At 36.7% G+C, this 17,439-nt stretch overlaps 4 protein-coding genes across 4 annotated transcripts; 2 read left to right on the top strand and 2 right to left on the bottom strand.

Moving 5' to 3' along the window:
- Window positions 1-93: 93 nt before the first annotated feature.
- On the top strand, window positions 94-5,398 carry LOC131774066 (protein phosphatase 1A). Its single transcript, XM_059090080.2, has 6 exons — window positions 94-1,031; window positions 1,756-1,833; window positions 2,144-2,183; window positions 2,664-2,769; window positions 3,081-3,135; window positions 4,567-5,398. The coding sequence occupies exons 1-6, from the start codon at window positions 186-188 to the stop codon at window positions 4,573-4,575; spliced, it is 1,134 nt and encodes a 377-aa protein (XP_058946063.1). The 5' UTR covers window positions 94-185; the 3' UTR covers window positions 4,576-5,398.
- Window positions 5,399-9,420: 4,022 nt separating this feature from the next.
- On the bottom strand, window positions 9,421-11,122 carry LOC131774915 (uncharacterized). Its single transcript, XM_059091013.2, has 2 exons — window positions 10,906-11,122; window positions 9,421-10,666 (listed from the first exon to the last, which is right to left on the bottom strand). Exons 1-2 carry the CDS (start codon window positions 11,114-11,116, stop codon window positions 10,551-10,553), a joined length of 327 nt encoding a protein of 108 aa, XP_058946996.2. The 5' UTR covers window positions 11,117-11,122; the 3' UTR covers window positions 9,421-10,550.
- Window positions 11,123-12,757: 1,635 nt separating this feature from the next.
- Window positions 12,758-14,516, bottom strand: LOC131774905 (uncharacterized). The gene is made up of 2 exons (XM_059091002.2): window positions 14,371-14,516; window positions 12,758-13,498 (listed from the first exon to the last, which is right to left on the bottom strand). The coding sequence occupies exons 1-2, from the start codon at window positions 14,488-14,490 to the stop codon at window positions 13,274-13,276; spliced, it is 345 nt and encodes a 114-aa protein (XP_058946985.1). The 5' UTR covers window positions 14,491-14,516; the 3' UTR covers window positions 12,758-13,273.
- Window positions 14,517-14,590: 74 nt separating this feature from the next.
- Window positions 14,591-17,362, top strand: LOC131774893 (lactoylglutathione lyase). Its single transcript, XM_059090991.2, has 5 exons — window positions 14,591-14,792; window positions 15,473-15,613; window positions 15,877-15,944; window positions 16,635-16,724; window positions 17,078-17,362. The coding sequence occupies exons 1-5, from the start codon at window positions 14,650-14,652 to the stop codon at window positions 17,179-17,181; spliced, it is 546 nt and encodes a 181-aa protein (XP_058946974.1). The 5' UTR covers window positions 14,591-14,649; the 3' UTR covers window positions 17,182-17,362.
- The last annotated feature ends 77 nt before the right edge of the window (window positions 17,363-17,439 follow it).

Raw genomic sequence — 17,439 nt, 5'->3', positions numbered from 1 at the left:
TACACAACATGTTCAGATTTTTACCCATGCGTAGGCTTGGGGACAAATTACAAAGCATCCGAGTGGTGGCCTGGGAATAGTAACTTAAAAATCTGTTGCAACCAGCACTTTCCTAGAGATTTGTATGTTTGAACTTAAAAACACAATTTTGATGCGGTAGATGTGGCTGAAAGGACATTGTTTTGATGGGTGCATTTCTAGACAAACCAAAGACTGAAAAACTGACAAAGTCTGCGTCGGGAAATGGACTTCGCTATGGGCTGGCGTCTATGCAAGGCTGGCGTATTGAAATGGAAGATGCTCACACTGATATCACTGGCTTGAACCCGGAGCTTCAAGAATGGTCATTTTTTGGCATTTTTGACGGCCATGCAGGCTCAAATGCGAGTCTTTATTGTGCAGAGAATCTCCTAGGATGTGTTTTATCGAGCGATGATTTTAAATCGGCACTAAAAAACGGGCCATCTTCGCCTGACTTGGAGCAGCTTAAAAGCGGGATAAAGAAGGGATTTTTTGAGCTGGACAAAACGATGCGAGAACGCCCAGCCTGGATAAACGGGGATGACAAAAGTGGTACTACAGCCGTAACAATCATGATTACCCCTAAGCAATTTATCTTTGCCAACTGTGGAGACTCTAGGGCTATTTTATGTAGCAACGAGAAAGTGACTTTCCATACAGTCGATCACAAGCCATCCAACCCAGACGAGAAAAATCGCATTGAGAGGGCTGGGGGTAGTGTTATGATCCAAAGGGTAAACGGCTCTTTGGCAGTTTCTAGGGCTTTAGGAGATTTCGAGTACAAGATGGATAAAGTTTTAGATGCGGATAAACAACTAGTTTCGCCAGAGCCGGAGATTTCGGTGATTTCAAGACAAGATGATGTGGATGAGTTTATCGTGGTCGGCTGCGATGGTATCTGGGATGTGATGACTAACGAAGAAGTAGGAGATTACGTTCGCTCAAGAATGCTTCTTTCTGACGATTTAGAACTAATTTGCAGCGAGCTCCTCGACACCTGTCTAGCAAAGGTGAGATTGTCAGTTTTTATGTTGTTTTTGATCAGTTTTGTCGTCGGATTCACGTGGTTGTACACGTAATGTTAGGTAGTAACGGCAAATAAGCGTTTGTGTTAAAACAGTTAGCCTTAACTTTGTTAGGAAAGTTCTCCGTCGCATTAACTTGCAGACAGTCTGTTAATTGAAGTGATCTGAAATGTTTCATAAACAAGTGAGCTTTCTCAGCTGTTTTGAGCTTTTTAAACTAGAATATTTTAAAAGCCAGCTGCATAGTACGGATCGTATTGTTACAAATCCTACCATGTATTTTTCATGTGGATTGTACAGAAGATTTTACGGAGGCATAATTACCTAATATTTTCGTAGAGACAACAAAAATTGAGTAAAGTTATCTTTGATGTATTTGAAGCATAATTTTTTGAAGTTTTGCGTCGTTCACAACTCGTTAAGACATTCCCGGAAACTCTATGGCTTCAGATAAATAACGAGTGACTCTACCCTTAAATACCAGACCTCTAAGCACGTCTTTTCGCAAATAGTTGTCTTGATGTTTACTGTTAAAATGTTTCCATGTGTTCCTTTGGTGGTTTTTTTTTTTTTTGGCTTATTGATAATCCATATCATTTCCAAACTGACTGGCACCTTTAGAGTCATTTATTTTACATGTTTTTCCGCAGTGTATTAGAATTTGAGGTTCCTTGGTGTAGCTCATTTTCACTTTCACTTAATTTCACAGGGAAGTCGTGATAACATGAGTGTGATTTTGGTCACTTTCCCTGGAGCACCTCGAGTTTCTGAGGATGCCATTAAACAGGTACTTCATGTTAGTACAGGTTATTTGTATTGTTGACTTTATGAACCTGACAACAATTAAATTGCCCCACTTTTGAATTAGGGAAAAGACAAAGAATTGTGTTCTGGCACTATTTGCTAGAAAGGTGACAATCTTACAGTCATGTTTGAAAATCTTAATTGTAATAAGGATAGTGAGGGTCATTCTGCCATGTTTCCTGATATTTTCGAGGTTTGAATTTAAAAAGTATAACATTTTTTTTATCTAGGACTTAACATCACAACATAATATATCTCTTTAGGACTTTTCTCTTTTGTTTATTTATTTTTAGGAAGCAGACCTTCATGCTGACATAGAGAAAAGAATAGAAGGTAGGTCCAGTTTAACAGTAGAAAGTACTGTGCATGTCAAAAAATATAACTTTGCTCTGTAAGTGTTGATAAAATTTACATGAGAAACCACATTCTTCACCATCCCTCATTTCCTGTGAGGTGTAGCCACTGAAAGTTTCTTAAAGGGTTGATCAGTAGTGAGGTCATATGGCTTTTGGCGGTTTAGGTTTTTCCTGGTTAATTGTGTGCACTAAGCTTCAGATGTAGAGTGGTTTCTTGACAAAAGTTGATTTACAATGTTCTCAAGTTAATTGAGAACATTACTATGTCATCTTTTCAGCCACCAACAAGAGAACTACCTTCATTCAAATTTTTTAAAAATGATCCAGCAAACAAACTTTTGTTAAAATGGAGGATACAAAAGTTCCTGTTATTGATTTATTTGTTGTCTAAAAAATTGACTCTAAAGTTTTTCTGTAGTAAGCTCAAAGTACATTTTTATTTGTTCTTCCACTTTAGCGATACTCCAAGAAAACCCTGGTGGGGTTGATTTGTATTACGCCATGCATTTATTATCCAGTGAGGACATTCCTTCCTTGCCCCCAGGGGGAGGACTCCAGGCTAAGTAAGTATTACCATGGTGATGCCCTCAGTATAATTAACTTCCAGTACATAACAATTTTTACAAGTAATACTCTCTGTATTTGTCTTGCATTTATTTCCACTTAGGGTTGGGTTGTTCTAAACATGATTAACGTTACCCAGGATTAGTGTAAATTTTTTATTTATTTTTTTAGCTTTGCAATGGGATTTTTCTTTTAAAAAATTTTCCCCATTAGTTTCAAGTCATATTGAGATAGAACCCAACAAAACCTTAGCCCATATCCCAGGTTTTTGGCTTACTATAAAGTTTTTGTTTTGACTTCCATTTTACAGGCAGATTTTTGTTCAGAAGACATTGGAAAAACTGTCAGCCAAACAGGAAAATGAGGTGAAAAACATCCAATCTCACTTTTCTATATTTATGGCTTAAGCCAATTTAAACTGTCTAACTTTTCAAATGCTGAACCTGATACCCTCCAGTTGATTCAATTATGCTGTGAAAAAGAACACAAAACTGGTGGATATAAATAAACAAATCAGCCGACAAACATGTGCAAATGTTTCTTAATTTATCTTATACAAAAATTAAACACCACTGGTTTCAACAAAGCTAATCAATTCCTGACTCCTTGTTGCCTGACCTCAGATGCCTGTGCTTTGTACTATACAGAGATCACAGTTGTCTAGGTTTGATATATTCCTGGTCTCATTTATTAACTTTAAACAGGGCAAAAAACATACTCTCATACTGATTAAACTTGAATGCTACAATTTGAGGAGCAGAACACACTGATTTTGATTTTTAAATCAATTATTTGGTTTAACCAAAACAGGGTTGTAATGTGGTAATTTGAACCAGGCTTATGTTTATTTTCTCTGTACTTTTAATATTCCTGGCAGGTGCTTTCACTGTGGTGCCAGGCCCAACAAATTTTTTCTGATTGTTATAGAGCATAGTGTTATTTCCCTTGTCATGACACCCTCTCTTGTGTAGTAGAACATATGGAGAAGTATGCTCCCTGTTTGAAACCACATAATATTTATCCCCATGCCTCCATCCAAAAGTGGTAAAAAAATTATGACATCAAACAAGTATTGAGGTGCTGAACAATGGCTACTAGCCAACCTTTTACAAGTTGTCTTCAAATGTGTTAAAAATTTGACAGGGACACAGCTTTTCCTTCTTGTTCAGAACTGTGGCAGCATATCTATGATGTAAAAAAAATTCTCTCTCTTCTTTTTCACCTTTTGATAGTTTTTCTGGAACGATAATAAGCCGCATAAAGAGGCATTCCTTTACTCTAGTGTTCAGTAATATATCTAGAGCAGTAACTTTTTCTGACTCGTATGTTGAAGTTTTGTGTGTATGGTTAAGCTACTGAGCTGTTTTCAAAATGTGGGTGTGTTTTCCCGAATGTTAACTCATTTAAAGACAATTTCAAACAGATAGCTTACTTGTTTGAATACCAAAGCACAAATAAAAGTAAATTTGTCCTTATGCTTTTGAATGACATGGAGAAAACTGTATGTTGTTTGGATTGTGCTTCTCCTTTAACCCTTTTTACCCAAACATCAGGATGCATATTCTCCGTACTGTTCTCTGTACATTTCCTAAGGTGCTTACAGGGAGAATTTGTAGAACAATCAAGTGCTACTTTAGTTGGTGATTATTTTCATTATTCTCATGACCTTGGTGTTTGATTCAGGGTTAATAATGTAATGAGAAATTAGATGTGAGTCACTCTTTGGAGTCAAAGGGTTAAGCTGTTTCTATAGTGATGATTAAGTTTTTTTTTTAACATTGACTGTGTTATTATAGGCAGAGTGATGGACCTTAAAAGCCTGGCTGAAGACAGTGTTCCTGAAGTGTTTACCTTAACTTGTAATATGTTTGGTTACAAATTGTTAAATAGACCTTGGTGTGGTTTTAGATAGATTCAACATCGTGTGTTTATATAACTTTTTGAGAATATAGATTTGATTAGTGTACCAAATAAAAGCAACCAGTGAGTGATGCCATAACATATATCCTTGCATGGAAGCATAATTATATTCTCCTTACTAAACAAAAATGTTTATTGTGTGGGAGAGTAGTATTGTAATGTGTTGCTCTGGTTGTTTGCTACTTTGATTTTATTCTTGTCATGTCAACATTTGGAAAGAATTAAAAGGTTACTTGATTCATGATTGGGTTATGCATCTTGGCTAAAAATTGTATTTCTGTTTTACATGAAAGCCCGTTTTTTCTTCATTAACCCTTTTACACCACAGATCTGATAGACAGATCTGGCTGTAGGTGCTACTCAATTGTATGGTAAAAGGGAAATTTGATGTTACTTCTGTAAATTTTCTTCACCTGTTTGCTGGATATTGTATTGATGACGTATTAGTATTGTAACTTCAAAGAACAAGTTGCATGTTTCCTGTTTTTGGGAGTAAAAATGGTTCAGTCAAGTGTGTTTTTCAAGTTCTCTGTAGTTCTGGAAATAGAAATTCAGTGTTACTGTCTTGCCAATCCTATAATATGTGATCCATAATAAACAAATTGTATACCACACCAACTCAAATAAGTAAATCAAAGGAGAGCTGTGAACAGTAATAATGAATTAGAGGATTAAGTGACAGTTAAGAGTACAGGTACTTCAAAAGTGTAGTTGTGTACAATTAATGACTCTCTCTCTTCCATAATGTTTCTTCATCTGCAATCAGAAGCCCTTATTAAACTTGATACCATTGTAAGGTTCATTCTGTATAAGTGTCCTGTGCATTCCAAGTGTTTACTTAATCCCATCACTAAGTTTAGCAAAGTCTTCATGCTGGGTTCTGTGGCTGGTCTCGGAACAGAAATCACATTCATGATTGATATCCAGTGTACAGTGCACCAGACATATGTAGCCTTCATATGTCTTTGCCACAATTAATCTTTAGTATAAAATACGTTCTTGATAGTGGCATTAATTATATTCCTCAGGAATGAGTATTCTGATTGTTCTGGTGTTTGTTGTTCTGTAAGGATCATTGTCTTTGACTGTGACTGAGATTTTTTACAACCTGAGGGGAATGTTTTGAGGGAAAGTCTTTATTGGAAAGTCTTCATAAGAGCCCTTAAATGTGAGGATGACTTTGAAATGTGTTTTAAAATCTCAGTCACGATGAAACACTGCTCTTTTGCAGGCCTACCCTTGCCAAGATGACTACTGTTTCTTCCAGATTCCAACTATTTAGTTTAGGGTGTTTTTTGGCATATGTGTGTTCCATTTGTGAAGGCCTCTTAAGAAACTTTGCATCACTTCTTGTAAAAATTACAGCTCACTTTCATTTTAAGTAGTGCAAAACCCCCAGCCCCCTCCCCTTGCCCCCTTCAATACAATGGGGTAAGAGATAGAGAAAAAGAGAGGCCCTAGACCCAAGGTTGATTCCATCATTCACTCATTACATCAACGAGAGGAAATGTTTAGTTAAAAAGATTCTGAATTTGTTAGTTCTTATGCATTGAAGGATTATAAAAATGTAAATGTTAGCTGGTTAAAGACTGTCGTTATTTTGTATTTAGTACTTCACCAAGTCGGAGAAAAGTTATTACACACATTCACCTTTTTTTTAAATGTCTTTTTTTTTTGTTATGTCTTATTCATTATCTTGCAGACTTAGACCAATCAGAATCATTTTCATATGTACCCCATACTACAACAATACTCGCCGCGGATATAAGATCAGATTTGTTTGATCATAACTTCATAAAATAATTTATAACCCCATCTTCCTACTGCAACTTAAGCCAGACTCTCCACAGAAGATGTCTGCTTTCTTCAGATTCCTGTGTAATCCTGTGTGAATGTCCATCTTTAAGCTGTTGGCGTTTGTGTTCATGCGACGTCACAGCAGCCATTTTGTTGTCCTAAATAAAGTGTTCTAATAAAGTTGCGTAGCTGCTCACTATTTGAGTGACAACGTTCTGTAGGTGGTGTTTTTGGTCCTTGCTTTTAAGCTATATTTGCACGTTACAGTTAAGTGCAACAAAATGTTGTGGTAAATATTAGCCCCATGAATGAGTTTGACGCTAACCTACCGAACCTGCAATGACAACTAATTCATCACTCGCAAGGTGATCTGGATGCGAACGAGTATTTTTTTTAGTATTTGTGATAGGTGTTATCTTAAGCATTTGTTCATACGTCTACGAAGAGATTTCTTGAAGGTTATGTAACTCCTATCATACAGTATGTGTCCTCTACATCAACAGGTTCGCATAGAAGCCACAAATTTACCGGAAGAACTAATCACCCAGTACCTTCGGTTAGAGAAATAATTTTGGTCCTGTTTTTTAAAGTACGTTTTCCGTCCATCTCTTCCGTAGCACACATAAAAATGCTCCATGAACTGTTCAGGCCCCACAGGCGAATGGAGGGCCTCTGTGAAGACATCAACTCCATGATAATGCGCCTTAGACACATAATGTTCACGATATGGGGCAAAAAGAGGGGCGTCCCAAGTCAGGGTCACGCTACATAACACCAACACAGCCAATAAGCATGGCAAATAGCCCCAGCCCCAGGCCTCCACCAGCATCCGTTCAGCTGAAAAATGAAAAATGAAAATCCACATATAATGAAGAAGCGAAAATGTATCTGTTTCCGAAGAACTTAACGCTGTCAGCAATTTTTCCATTCTTTAAGTACAATTTAAGTAAATGTATGCCGATCTATCAATTGCAGACCATCAGTGACGTCATGATAGATTTCAATGATAGGAGTTTGTTTACGATCAACCTTGTCTTGAACCCAAATTTTTGAATCAATTTTTGAGGCATGAAAATGTATCAATTCTATTTTAAGTATTTATGCTATTAACGTATTAAGAGACGGGAAAAGTCCTGAAGCGGTGAATTTTTCAACTTTACACACTGAAAAAAGATCGGAAAAAACTCTTAGACTATTGTGATGGCAATGTTTCGAGACATATTTATGAGAAAAAAATCATTCTAATATCGACATGGATGTCACTGGTGGGCGTTACAAATAGTCTTCGATCATGAAACAACCTCCGGTCATTCAATAACTTTTTCATGTTTTTCTTTCTTCGTTAACGACGTTTCCTAGACGAACTTCTTCACGAGTTTTCAATGATTCGGGTACACGGTCTTGCTATGGTTTACCGCTTTATTTGATCAACTGCATCCATCTCATTTGGTATTTATTAGTTTCTAGTTTCTTGCAACGCAACTGGAACCCACTATCCATACAACTTCGTTTGGTCGACAAAATTGTAACTATAGTCCCAGGGTTTATTACAGTTTTAGTCAATCTTCAATCCGTACAGGGAAATGTAAGGAAGTCACTGATCTAAATTTAAACCTTGAACTCACTTAGAGCTGTTTTACAAACGGAACTACAAAACTGCGTTAATTCATAATGGCGAATAAACAGAACTTGTTTGTCAACCGGCATCCAAGCATGTCATCAAAAATTCTCCGGCAAGGTAGAATATCGTGTTTTTCCTCAAACTCTGAAAATTCTCGCTCCGAGTGAAACCAGGAGCTTTAATGGAAAAAACTGTTACCAATAATGAAAACAAGCTTCTCACAACGTTACTTCTCAAACGCTAAACTTATTCTATGCGGTCGCTCTCTCAGATGATAGATGAGAATAATTTAATTTTTGGTTTTGGCGCACTAACTGACCGAAATTCCAAGATACTTTAAATGCCAATTCAAACTCGTATAGCGCTATGTTTTTTCACTTTAAAATTTTGGCTTCTCGAGCACCTGGCGTTGTTTGGAGATGTCGCGAAAATGAAAAATGAAGTTTACAGAAAAAAAAATCATATGTCCAACTGACCTTAGGACTGTTGATAATTAAGATGGTTGTCTTGACTGTGTGCAGACTCAAAAAGAGACAGACCGCAGAATACTCTCTCCAGATAAGACTAACAGCACGATCCAGTTATAAATAACACAAAGCGAATCGCAATGATAGGAAATGGAGCGATTAAACGCAAAGAAAAACCTTAAGCCAAGCTCTTACTCTACCAATCCGCTTTCAATGGCTTCTTTGTCTTCCTTAAAGGAGAGTTTCACTTGAAGAGATGGCTTTCAGCAAACAAACGCCGATGTAAAGTCGATGCTGGCGATAGTCTCTTAGCTCGCGCGCGTTGCTGTCAAACTTAAGCGAGTTCTGGTTTGTTTATAACCTGTCGCAAAATTATTGGTCGAGATGTCAGCGCGTAAGTGAGTTTCACTGGTGCAGTTCAAAACACCTGCTAGATGATATGAGACAAACACATGTATTGTATGTATTGAAAGATGCAAATTAAAGGAAAATTCTCAAATGATCTGTTTACTTGTTGACGTAAACAAAAAGTAGACTACAGACTATCGAGACTAATTGCGGTTCGTTCTTGTAGTGTTATAATAAACTGAATTCATGACTAATGGTGCAAGAGTACTGTACTATACAAATAATAGTTGCTTTATTTTTGGCGGTCTCATGGCAAATCGATCGTGCGTAGTCTAAACAACCAATGCGTTATAAAAAAATTTTGAAGATCTTGCACACTCAGTAATGTTCATGAAAAAGAATTTTAAAAAAATAATGATAATAAATTTAAAATATGGATAAAAAATTGGAAGCCGGTTTTTTTATATATAGTTTTAAAATTTATTAAGGTGATTAACGTAAAACACAAGATTTCGCACGTTATGAGAAGACGCCTATTGAGTGCAGTTCTATTATGCAAATTAGAAGAGACAACGTTCTGAGTTTTATTTGCGAAACAATTATTGATATAAAATAGACCTAGATCAAAAAATTTTGCCCTGGTCTTTTTCGTAACAAAGGGAGTGTGGCTTCTTAGCCTTAATCAAGCACCCTTGATTCAAGAGGACAAAACAAGTCTCAGACTATCGGACAGACTATGAGGAGGGTAACGAACAAATACGCGGTCATCTTGCCATGTGACTAAAGGAGAGTCTCAATGGTGGGATTTTTTATAAGAAAATGGCCTTGGACAAGTCACAGAGGTGACAGTTTAGCTGGAAAAAGCATCTTTAGTTCACCTTGAACAACAAAATACATTGCAGGTTACATCATGCCTAAGGGAGAAATATACTTCTGAGACTGCACAATTTTTATCTCCAAAAAAGACACTTGTACCCTGTTTTGAGATTACTAAAAGTAAGTGAACCTTTTTAACAGTCTCAAAATGTACCAAACCTTTTGACAATGGGCGTGCTCATTTTGGAAATGACTCTGTTAGCTGGCCACACGCGCAGAAAATCATTCTGTTGATCACGAAATTTTAGCGCATAATTATTCAAACAGATCACCAACACCAACCATTTGTTGTGTTACAGGTCAGCGGCTAGGTGTGTCTGTAATCAAATCCACGCATATTTGAAAGCAATTGTCCATAGGATAGTTAACTAGAGCGCTTTTCGATTAAGTATCCTAAAACCAAGAGACTATAATCTCTTAGTAAAATCAAAACCAGGTAATTACAACAACCAATCAGAAGACTATAGTTATTAGTCAGTATAAGGTAGCTGCCTAAAACGCAGGAAAACGCGAGTGCCCAAGTTACGATTGGTTGAGATAGTGGTCGTTCTCGAGGATTTAATTCTTCAAATGACATTCAATTCTTGACATGTTCCGTTAAAAAAAAAGCTTTATCTTCATATACTTTCATCCAATCAGAGTGCTATGTGCATAGCATACTCGATTGCATAAGTTGCCTTTTCTCCTCATGTTGCTTCTTCCCCTTCGAGGCCAGCTGTGCCAGTAAGACTACTACAAAATCCTCAACAAGCTATGTTCTTAACTTCTTCAACTGTGGTTCTTGTATCACTCCGTTTTGCTTTTCTGTGGTATCTAGATCTTCCAAGTCATCTTCGCTGTCATCCGGGTCATCGTCTTCAGTTGTTTCTGTATCACAAAACGGAAATTATGCATTGATATCAGTAACACGATGTGTGATAAAACTCCTTCACCCTTGTATCAACTGCAAGCTCGAGCAAAAAAAATCCCTAAGAGAGTTAGAGATAGTTGTAAATGGAGAGAGAGCTTCCTGCATCAACTGAAGGATTTTTATTTTCTCTCTCTGCACCTGGATGAGCTTGACGGTTTCGGTTAGAAGATGTTACTTAATCTAAAATTTTACTCACGGTTTTTGGAGGCCGGGTTTGTTTCTGATCTCTTTTCCTGTTCAATGATTTTCGTTAAACAAGAGTTAACATCTTGTTGAAGTTTCTTTAAGGAGTGGACTAGACTTTCAAAATCTTTCTTTCTTCCTTGAGAGTGTTGAGATGAGAGAAGCACATGTCTAAATTCTAAAACTTCACCCGTTCCCTTCGTCAATGAACCTACGACCGCCATTTTGGATATAAGTAGAACCCAGACTACGTCCTAGAGACTGTTGTAACTTCAAGGAACGCCTGTCCTGAATTGTTCCAGTTTCACCAAGATGCAACTCAGTGAATGGCCGCCTGCACGGAGAAAAAATCAACAGATGAAGAATTGAGAATTGTTTTGTCGTGGTTTAGCTGTTGGACAGAACATCAAAAGTATGAGTTCATGGATATCCTCGCCAATAAAGTCACTCCTAACAAACTGTCTTCACTAAATGACGCTTTGGAGTCTCTTTCGTTAGCAAGCCCAGATGTTTTTCATTGCCAGCTTCGAATGTTTAACATGTGGTTTTTGCAATGGACTGACCAGCAGAAGAACCTGTTTGTGAATGGTTTGGAGGAAATAGATTATCAATCTGTGCAATATTTTTATGAAAAAGTGTCTCAAACTGCGCAACAGGAATAGGAAACGTTAGCTTTGTTACTCATTTTCCTAATCAAGTTTGGGAACTTGCTCGGCATGAAAAGCTTACATGGAAAATGTTGGAGAATCTAAATTTTCTTTGGCATTTTGGGAGGTTACAATTTAAGACTCTGGTTTATAACAGGAGAACTGAAAAAGATGTAAACTGTGTTGTAAATCATGGAAACAGAAGTCCATACCTGAGCATCAGTGACAAATTACCTCAGGTTTTTCTTTGAAATGCTACTAGAAGGTTGAAAACCTTTACCTGTATCTTCCATCAGTTTGTTTTCAGTGCTTTATTTGACAGTTAATATCTGGTAAAGACAAGGAAAATTTCTCCCTTGTGACTTCAAACAATGTTAAGAAAGGGCTAACCCTTTAATGCCTCAGCTGGATTAACATCTAATTTCTCCAAACAGTATCACCCTTGAATCTAACATTAAGTTCATGAGAATAAAGGAAATGATCACAAACTCAAGAAGTTCTTGATTGTAAGACAAATTCTCCTTGTAAGTAGCATAGAAAATGTATAGAATAAATTATGAAGAACTTTCCCTCTGATATAGTGTAAAAGTATAGTAACATGAAAAATTTACCTTTTAACGTAACTCTTTATCCAAGTGCAACTGAATTTTTCTTTATGTTATTTGTGAATGTTAAGATATCATTCCAGTTATAAATACAACTTTGAAACTGATGTAAACTTAAGATAAAACCTGTAAGATGAAAACCACTAACAGTTTATGTGTTTTTACTCAATACACCAAATGACTGAACTGATTTTATTCCCAGTTCACTAAGTGATTAACTTGTTACTTCTCCTTACATTATTTCCATATTCTCCAGCAACATGTGGTAAGTATATAAGAACTAACTAGCCAAGATATTGTTGTTGATGAAGTAACAAATTCTCCTCAGTATTTTTAGGGAAAAGTTGAGCAGCTAGAAGGGAGAATTACTCAACATAACCTAGGAGTGGGTTTAAACCCAGGCCTCCCTAATGACTCATTAGGTATGATTTGGCACCATTTCACAACCACAGCAAATATGCTAAGACCTGTGGCTGATTCAAGAGATGAACCCCTATTAGTAAAAGGTTAATGTAACCTTCATCAATAAATTACAACAGTAGGGGATGATTTCATGAGTCAAACAAAGTTCACTTCATTAGATTTCAAGTCAAGATCATTTTGTGCCACAGTTTGTGAAAAACAGAAATGTGAGTAAACAATTCCATTTTTTATTCAACTCGATGTTTTTTTGCAATAATTTGACAAGAGTCTCATTGATAACACAATATAAGCGCAAGAGAAAAGATTTATTTACATATTTTCTATACTTTTATCTTATGAACCTCCCCACAAATACTTCTCAGAAAGAATTTTTAATGTGCATTGACATGTTTTTTAACCATTTCTGATAGGAAAAGTAGAGAGTAACTCAGTACCTATCTTATTCCAGTCAAAAAAAATTTAGAAGCACTCTTCCACAAGCCTCTTGCTCTATGGAAAAGTTCTTTAGATTAGTGCACATTATGCCTAATGTGCCTGAAAAAAAATTTTCTTTTTCTAAATGGCAACCAGTATTCTTGCTGAATATTCCAGCAAGTAAGAGAGTAGATGGTATGGCCTAAACCTTTAGAAGAAGTCAACTTGTTTTAAATGACCAGAAAGTTACCACTTTCTTTATTATAGCAGTGGTAAACTTGGAAACTCTACTCTATTCCGTTGTGAACTCATTAGATTGTTTTTCTTTTAATTTTGCTTCTTTCTTCTGCTGCTGATCTTTCCTTTTTTGTTGTCTTTCCTGTACCTCCTTTAGCCCCATAACTTTCCAAGCTGGATTGCTGGAATTCATGTTTTCTTTAAGAACCATAAAAAACTGCTCATTTATTCTGTCTTGTGTTGCTAAAGCCTCAGGAGATGTTGCCTCATCTGGAAGTTTCTAAGGAAACAAGTTCGTACAAAGAGGGCTAATGTAAGTAAGTAAGGTCAGGAATGGAAATATGTTGTATGTGCTAATCATTTGTGTGTGGACAGAACTGTTCCATACAAAGAGACTTCTTTGGGAATACATTTCTTTGACTTCTTCTTCACCATTAGCTTGCTCTAGGTTTTCAGTCAGTGTTGATTTCAGAAAGAGAAGGGGGAGTAAATTGACAGGATTCCTTATCCCCAAAATTTTCTTTTCCCCCTATTTTGATCATACCCACAAATTGGGTGGCTGTCACTAACAAATTCACCATCATGAATGAAATCACGCAAATTGCAAAGGAAATCAGATGATTATTTCTATTAATTTCTGATCACTTTTAAGAGAATACAAGATAAACTAGGGGGAGTTGCTTTACATGTAGGCCCTAGGGGTAAGAGCTCTTTCTCTCCCTCATCCATCCCCCCTTCCCCACTCCAAGAAAAAAATGAAAAGGCAAGTCTCTAATGCCCTCAGGTATGGTATATTCAATAACCAACATGGATCTGTCATGGAAACCTGAGATTTGCGTTTATCATTATTACATGCTATTGACGTGGAATTCGACCTGCCTGCCAATGAGATAGCCAGTTACATAATAAAGCTTGTATAATCCACATTTCTTTGAAGGTGACCACTTCCAAAATCTCAGCCCTACAGGATTTCCAAATGAGATTTCGTACGTTTTCCTTATCTTCAAAACAATTTCAAGGTGCTGCAAGATTCAAGTCTTAAATAGCGATGTCTTCTTGAAGAACTTAGATAGGGAAAGCTTAAGAAACTTTCAGGTCAGTTGTGTATTTGGCCATCCAGACGCGACAAAATAATAGTAATCAAAGAACTACCTTGAGCATATCTTCTTTGGTTGGTACAATAACTTTCATTAACATCCAAGCCAAGCCAGTACCACCGACCATAATTCCCGAACTTAGCAAAAATCGGTATAAACTGTCACTAATCGCCATATTTATAATACCCGTAATTCGAAAAGATGAAGCTAAGTAACCAGGCGTACAGATAATGTTGATTTCGGAAAAGGATTGGGTACTATTTGCCAGTCTCGATGTCAAAGGGCCACTGACTAAGCACTTTAAAATCTTTAAGTTTATGAATAACTACCAGAAATGGCGTTATCTGAAGAAGATATTAGTTCTTCCGTCACTGAACCAGACGAAAACACGAGGGGTTTCACTTTTCAGCAGACGATGATTCGGGTAAAAGATCCTAAAGTGTCGCTCGATTTCTACACACGTGTGATGGGCATGAGGTCAGTTTGTACCAATTTTTCATGGAGCCCATCTCTGTCTGCCTTTTTTGTCTTAATTATTCAAAGTAGCTCGTGCAATTTTTACGAATAAAGCTCAAAAGGTTTTGTTTGTAACATTTCTCTGCAGCTATCTCTCCGTGGGTGTGGAAGAAGTGGAAGGGAAGAGGGCTCAGGGGCGGGGAAGGGAGGGGGGGGGGTTGGAGGTTTGTCCGCAATTTCGGCTAAAGTATGTGTGCTTCTTGAAAGTCCTATCAAATTTCAGACCAAAGATAAGTGAATGGTGACCAATTTTAGACCTTCATCCTTAAGGTTGTACAAATCTTGACCAAATTTCAGAATAAAAGGCTGCCCCACCCTTGGGAGAGCAGTGTAGAGATGTAACCTCCAGAATAGAGAGGCAAGGCCCTGCAAAACAAGTCTGAACTTTTTTGGGGGGTTACCCTCCCCTTCTTTGGGCATCACTAATTGTGCTCTAAAGCACAATGAATAATAATTATGCATTGGAAACAAGCCAGAGATAAATTCTTATTTCTCTAATTTCATTTAGGAAAGGTCTAAATTGGCTTTCATCCGGTAGATTTTGTGACTTTCATTGCAGATGGGGGGTTAAATTTGTATCTCAGGGGATGGACTACCAGCTATTGTTTTTTTTTTTTTAATTTATTGTTCCTATGATATAGGCTTTTACAGAAGTATCACTTCCCAGAAATGAAGTTTTCCTTGTATTTTCTTGGATTTGAAGAAGCATCAGCCATTCCAGAAGATGCCGATGAGAGGACCAAGTGGCTTTGTGCTCAAAAAGCAACTTTAGAATTAACACAGTGAGTAAAAACTGTAATATATTTGTGATTTGATAAGTGATAGTAAAAAAAATTGCCTTGCGTTAAAGTGGTAAGGAAAAGTACCTTCAGACTGCAGATGTTAAATTGGCTGTTCCCAAGTAAATGTGACAAGTTTTGTTGTTTGATTACAATGACAATATACTGCATATTTTCCTGTATGTTTTGTCATCAGTAATTTACAAGGCTCTTCTAAATTTAACTGAACCCCCTAGAGATTTTGAAACTCTTTTTTGTGTCAACAGTAACTGGGGAACAGAGAATGACCCTGATTTGAAATACCACAATGGAAACTCTGAACCAAAAGGATTTGGTGAGCATCCTTTCTTTTAAATTCTGTAGAAGGTAAAAGCAATTTTGAGAGAAAGTCTTGCACATGATCTATACAGCCCACATTCTTAGAGCTTTTCCTATTTTTGAAAGCATGTTTTGATCAGGAGTAATAATTATTTTCAAGTTGTCATTCAGGATTTCCAATTTCTTTGACAATTTGCTAGCACCCATTTAGACTCTAACATGAAGAGAGACAATGAGTTTCTTGCCAAAGAACACCACTAAAAGACATGCCCAGGCCTTGAACCCAAGCTTGGCAAACCAGATATCAATGCACTAATCAGAGAAATCAAAGGCCAATACATCTTTGAGCCATTAATCCAATGACTTAATGTTACAAGATGTCAATGCCCTAATCAATGTGTCTTACTCCTATTAATCAAATGACTTTATTTTACACTGTCACATTTATGTTGACCATAGAGGTAACCTTGAATTCTAAATTATCCCTCAATGAAACTACATTGTTAATATAAATTTCACTTTCAGTGTTTCTTCTCATCCAGTGGTCATAGAGTTAAAACAAATAAGCTGCCTCCCCAATGTAAAGTAGATCTTAGGAATGGACTCTGCCGAGTGTTGAAGGTTTAATCCACTCCAAAAATTAGCAGGTGGTAAAGCCTATATATACATAGTGAGTTATTCTTTGTTCATCTTTTTCCCTTGTCAGGCCACATTGGTTTCACAGTGCCTGATGTGGACAAGGCCTGTGAGCGTTTTGAAAAGCTTGGGGTGAAATTTGTCAAAAAACCTAATGATGGTAAGCTTGTATGATGTTTGTTAAGTATGAAATATCTGCATTTTAGTTTGTAGACTGTTGATGTGTGGGAGGTAACAAGCTAAAGAATGGATAATCAGCTGATGATAAACAACAAAAGCTGACAGTAACTAAGTGATCTCTGTACTAATCATCCTTGCATGGAGGCTTTAAACAGTATCTTTTTTAAATGCTTTAAGAGAGGATTGTCTGATTGCTGAGGAAAGGTCTTCAGAGATTGAGAACTCATTTGAATTCATTCTAACGCATTAATTTCTTTCCAATTGGGCTCAGTAGTCTCAATGATTTTGATTTATTTTAACACATTTTTTTGCTCTTCTTCTTTCTATCTGAAGGTAAAATGAAAGGAATTGCATTTGTTGAAGATCCTGATGGCTACTGGATTGAAATTCTCAATGGAGAAAATCTTCTCAGTGTCACTAAAGCTTTTGCTTCTTAGAAGCATTTCTGATGTTTTGAGATTCATCATTTTTGAAAATGTACACTCAACAACTGATCAGCAACAAACTGTCTTTAGAAACTTTAGAACCAAAGTATTTTCCTCTAAAAAATAACAATAATGATCACTAACTTTGAAACTCTACAGATCTATAATAATTAAACTGCAAAATTCATGGAAAGACTGCTTGAAAAAATGGGCTGTGTTGTCTCCTTTGTAATTGTAAGTGTTTCTTTGAGCTTCTTTATTAAGTTGTGT

The sequence above is a fragment of the Pocillopora verrucosa genome, chromosome 7 (genome assembly GCF_036669915.1).
Source record: "Pocillopora verrucosa isolate sample1 chromosome 7, ASM3666991v2, whole genome shotgun sequence".
Taxonomy (NCBI): Eukaryota; Metazoa; Cnidaria; class Anthozoa; order Scleractinia; family Pocilloporidae; genus Pocillopora; species Pocillopora verrucosa.
Note: the sequence above shows the minus strand (reverse complement) of the source record. Positions and strands in the feature narration are given on the sequence as shown.

Coding starts and splice junctions, on each gene's coding strand:
- LOC131774066 (XM_059090080.2), top strand. CDS start 186: ATGGGTGCATTTCTAGACAAACCAAAGACTGAAAAACTGACAAAGTCT. Junction 1,032..1,755: donor TCGACACCTGTCTAGCAAAG/GTGAGATTGTCA, acceptor TTAATTTCACAG/GGAAGTCGTGATAACATGAG. Junction 1,834..2,143: donor CTGAGGATGCCATTAAACAG/GTACTTCATGTT, acceptor ATTTATTTTTAG/GAAGCAGACCTTCATGCTGA.
- LOC131774915 (XM_059091013.2), bottom strand. CDS start 11,116: ATGGCGGTCGTAGGTTCATTGACGAAGGGAACGGGTGAAGTTTTAGAA. Junction 10,667..10,905: donor AAACCCGGCCTCCAAAAACC/GTGAGTAAAATT, acceptor TTTGTGATACAG/AAACAACTGAAGACGATGAC.
- LOC131774905 (XM_059091002.2), bottom strand. CDS start 14,490: ATGGCGATTAGTGACAGTTTATACCGATTTTTGCTAAGTTCGGGAATT. Junction 13,499..14,370: donor CCAAAGAAGATATGCTCAAG/GTAGTTCTTTGA, acceptor TTGTTTCCTTAG/AAACTTCCAGATGAGGCAAC.
- LOC131774893 (XM_059090991.2), top strand. CDS start 14,650: ATGGCGTTATCTGAAGAAGATATTAGTTCTTCCGTCACTGAACCAGAC. Junction 14,793..15,472: donor ACACGTGTGATGGGCATGAG/GTCAGTTTGTAC, acceptor CCTATGATATAG/GCTTTTACAGAAGTATCACT. Junction 16,725..17,077: donor TGTCAAAAAACCTAATGATG/GTAAGCTTGTAT, acceptor TTCTATCTGAAG/GTAAAATGAAAGGAATTGCA.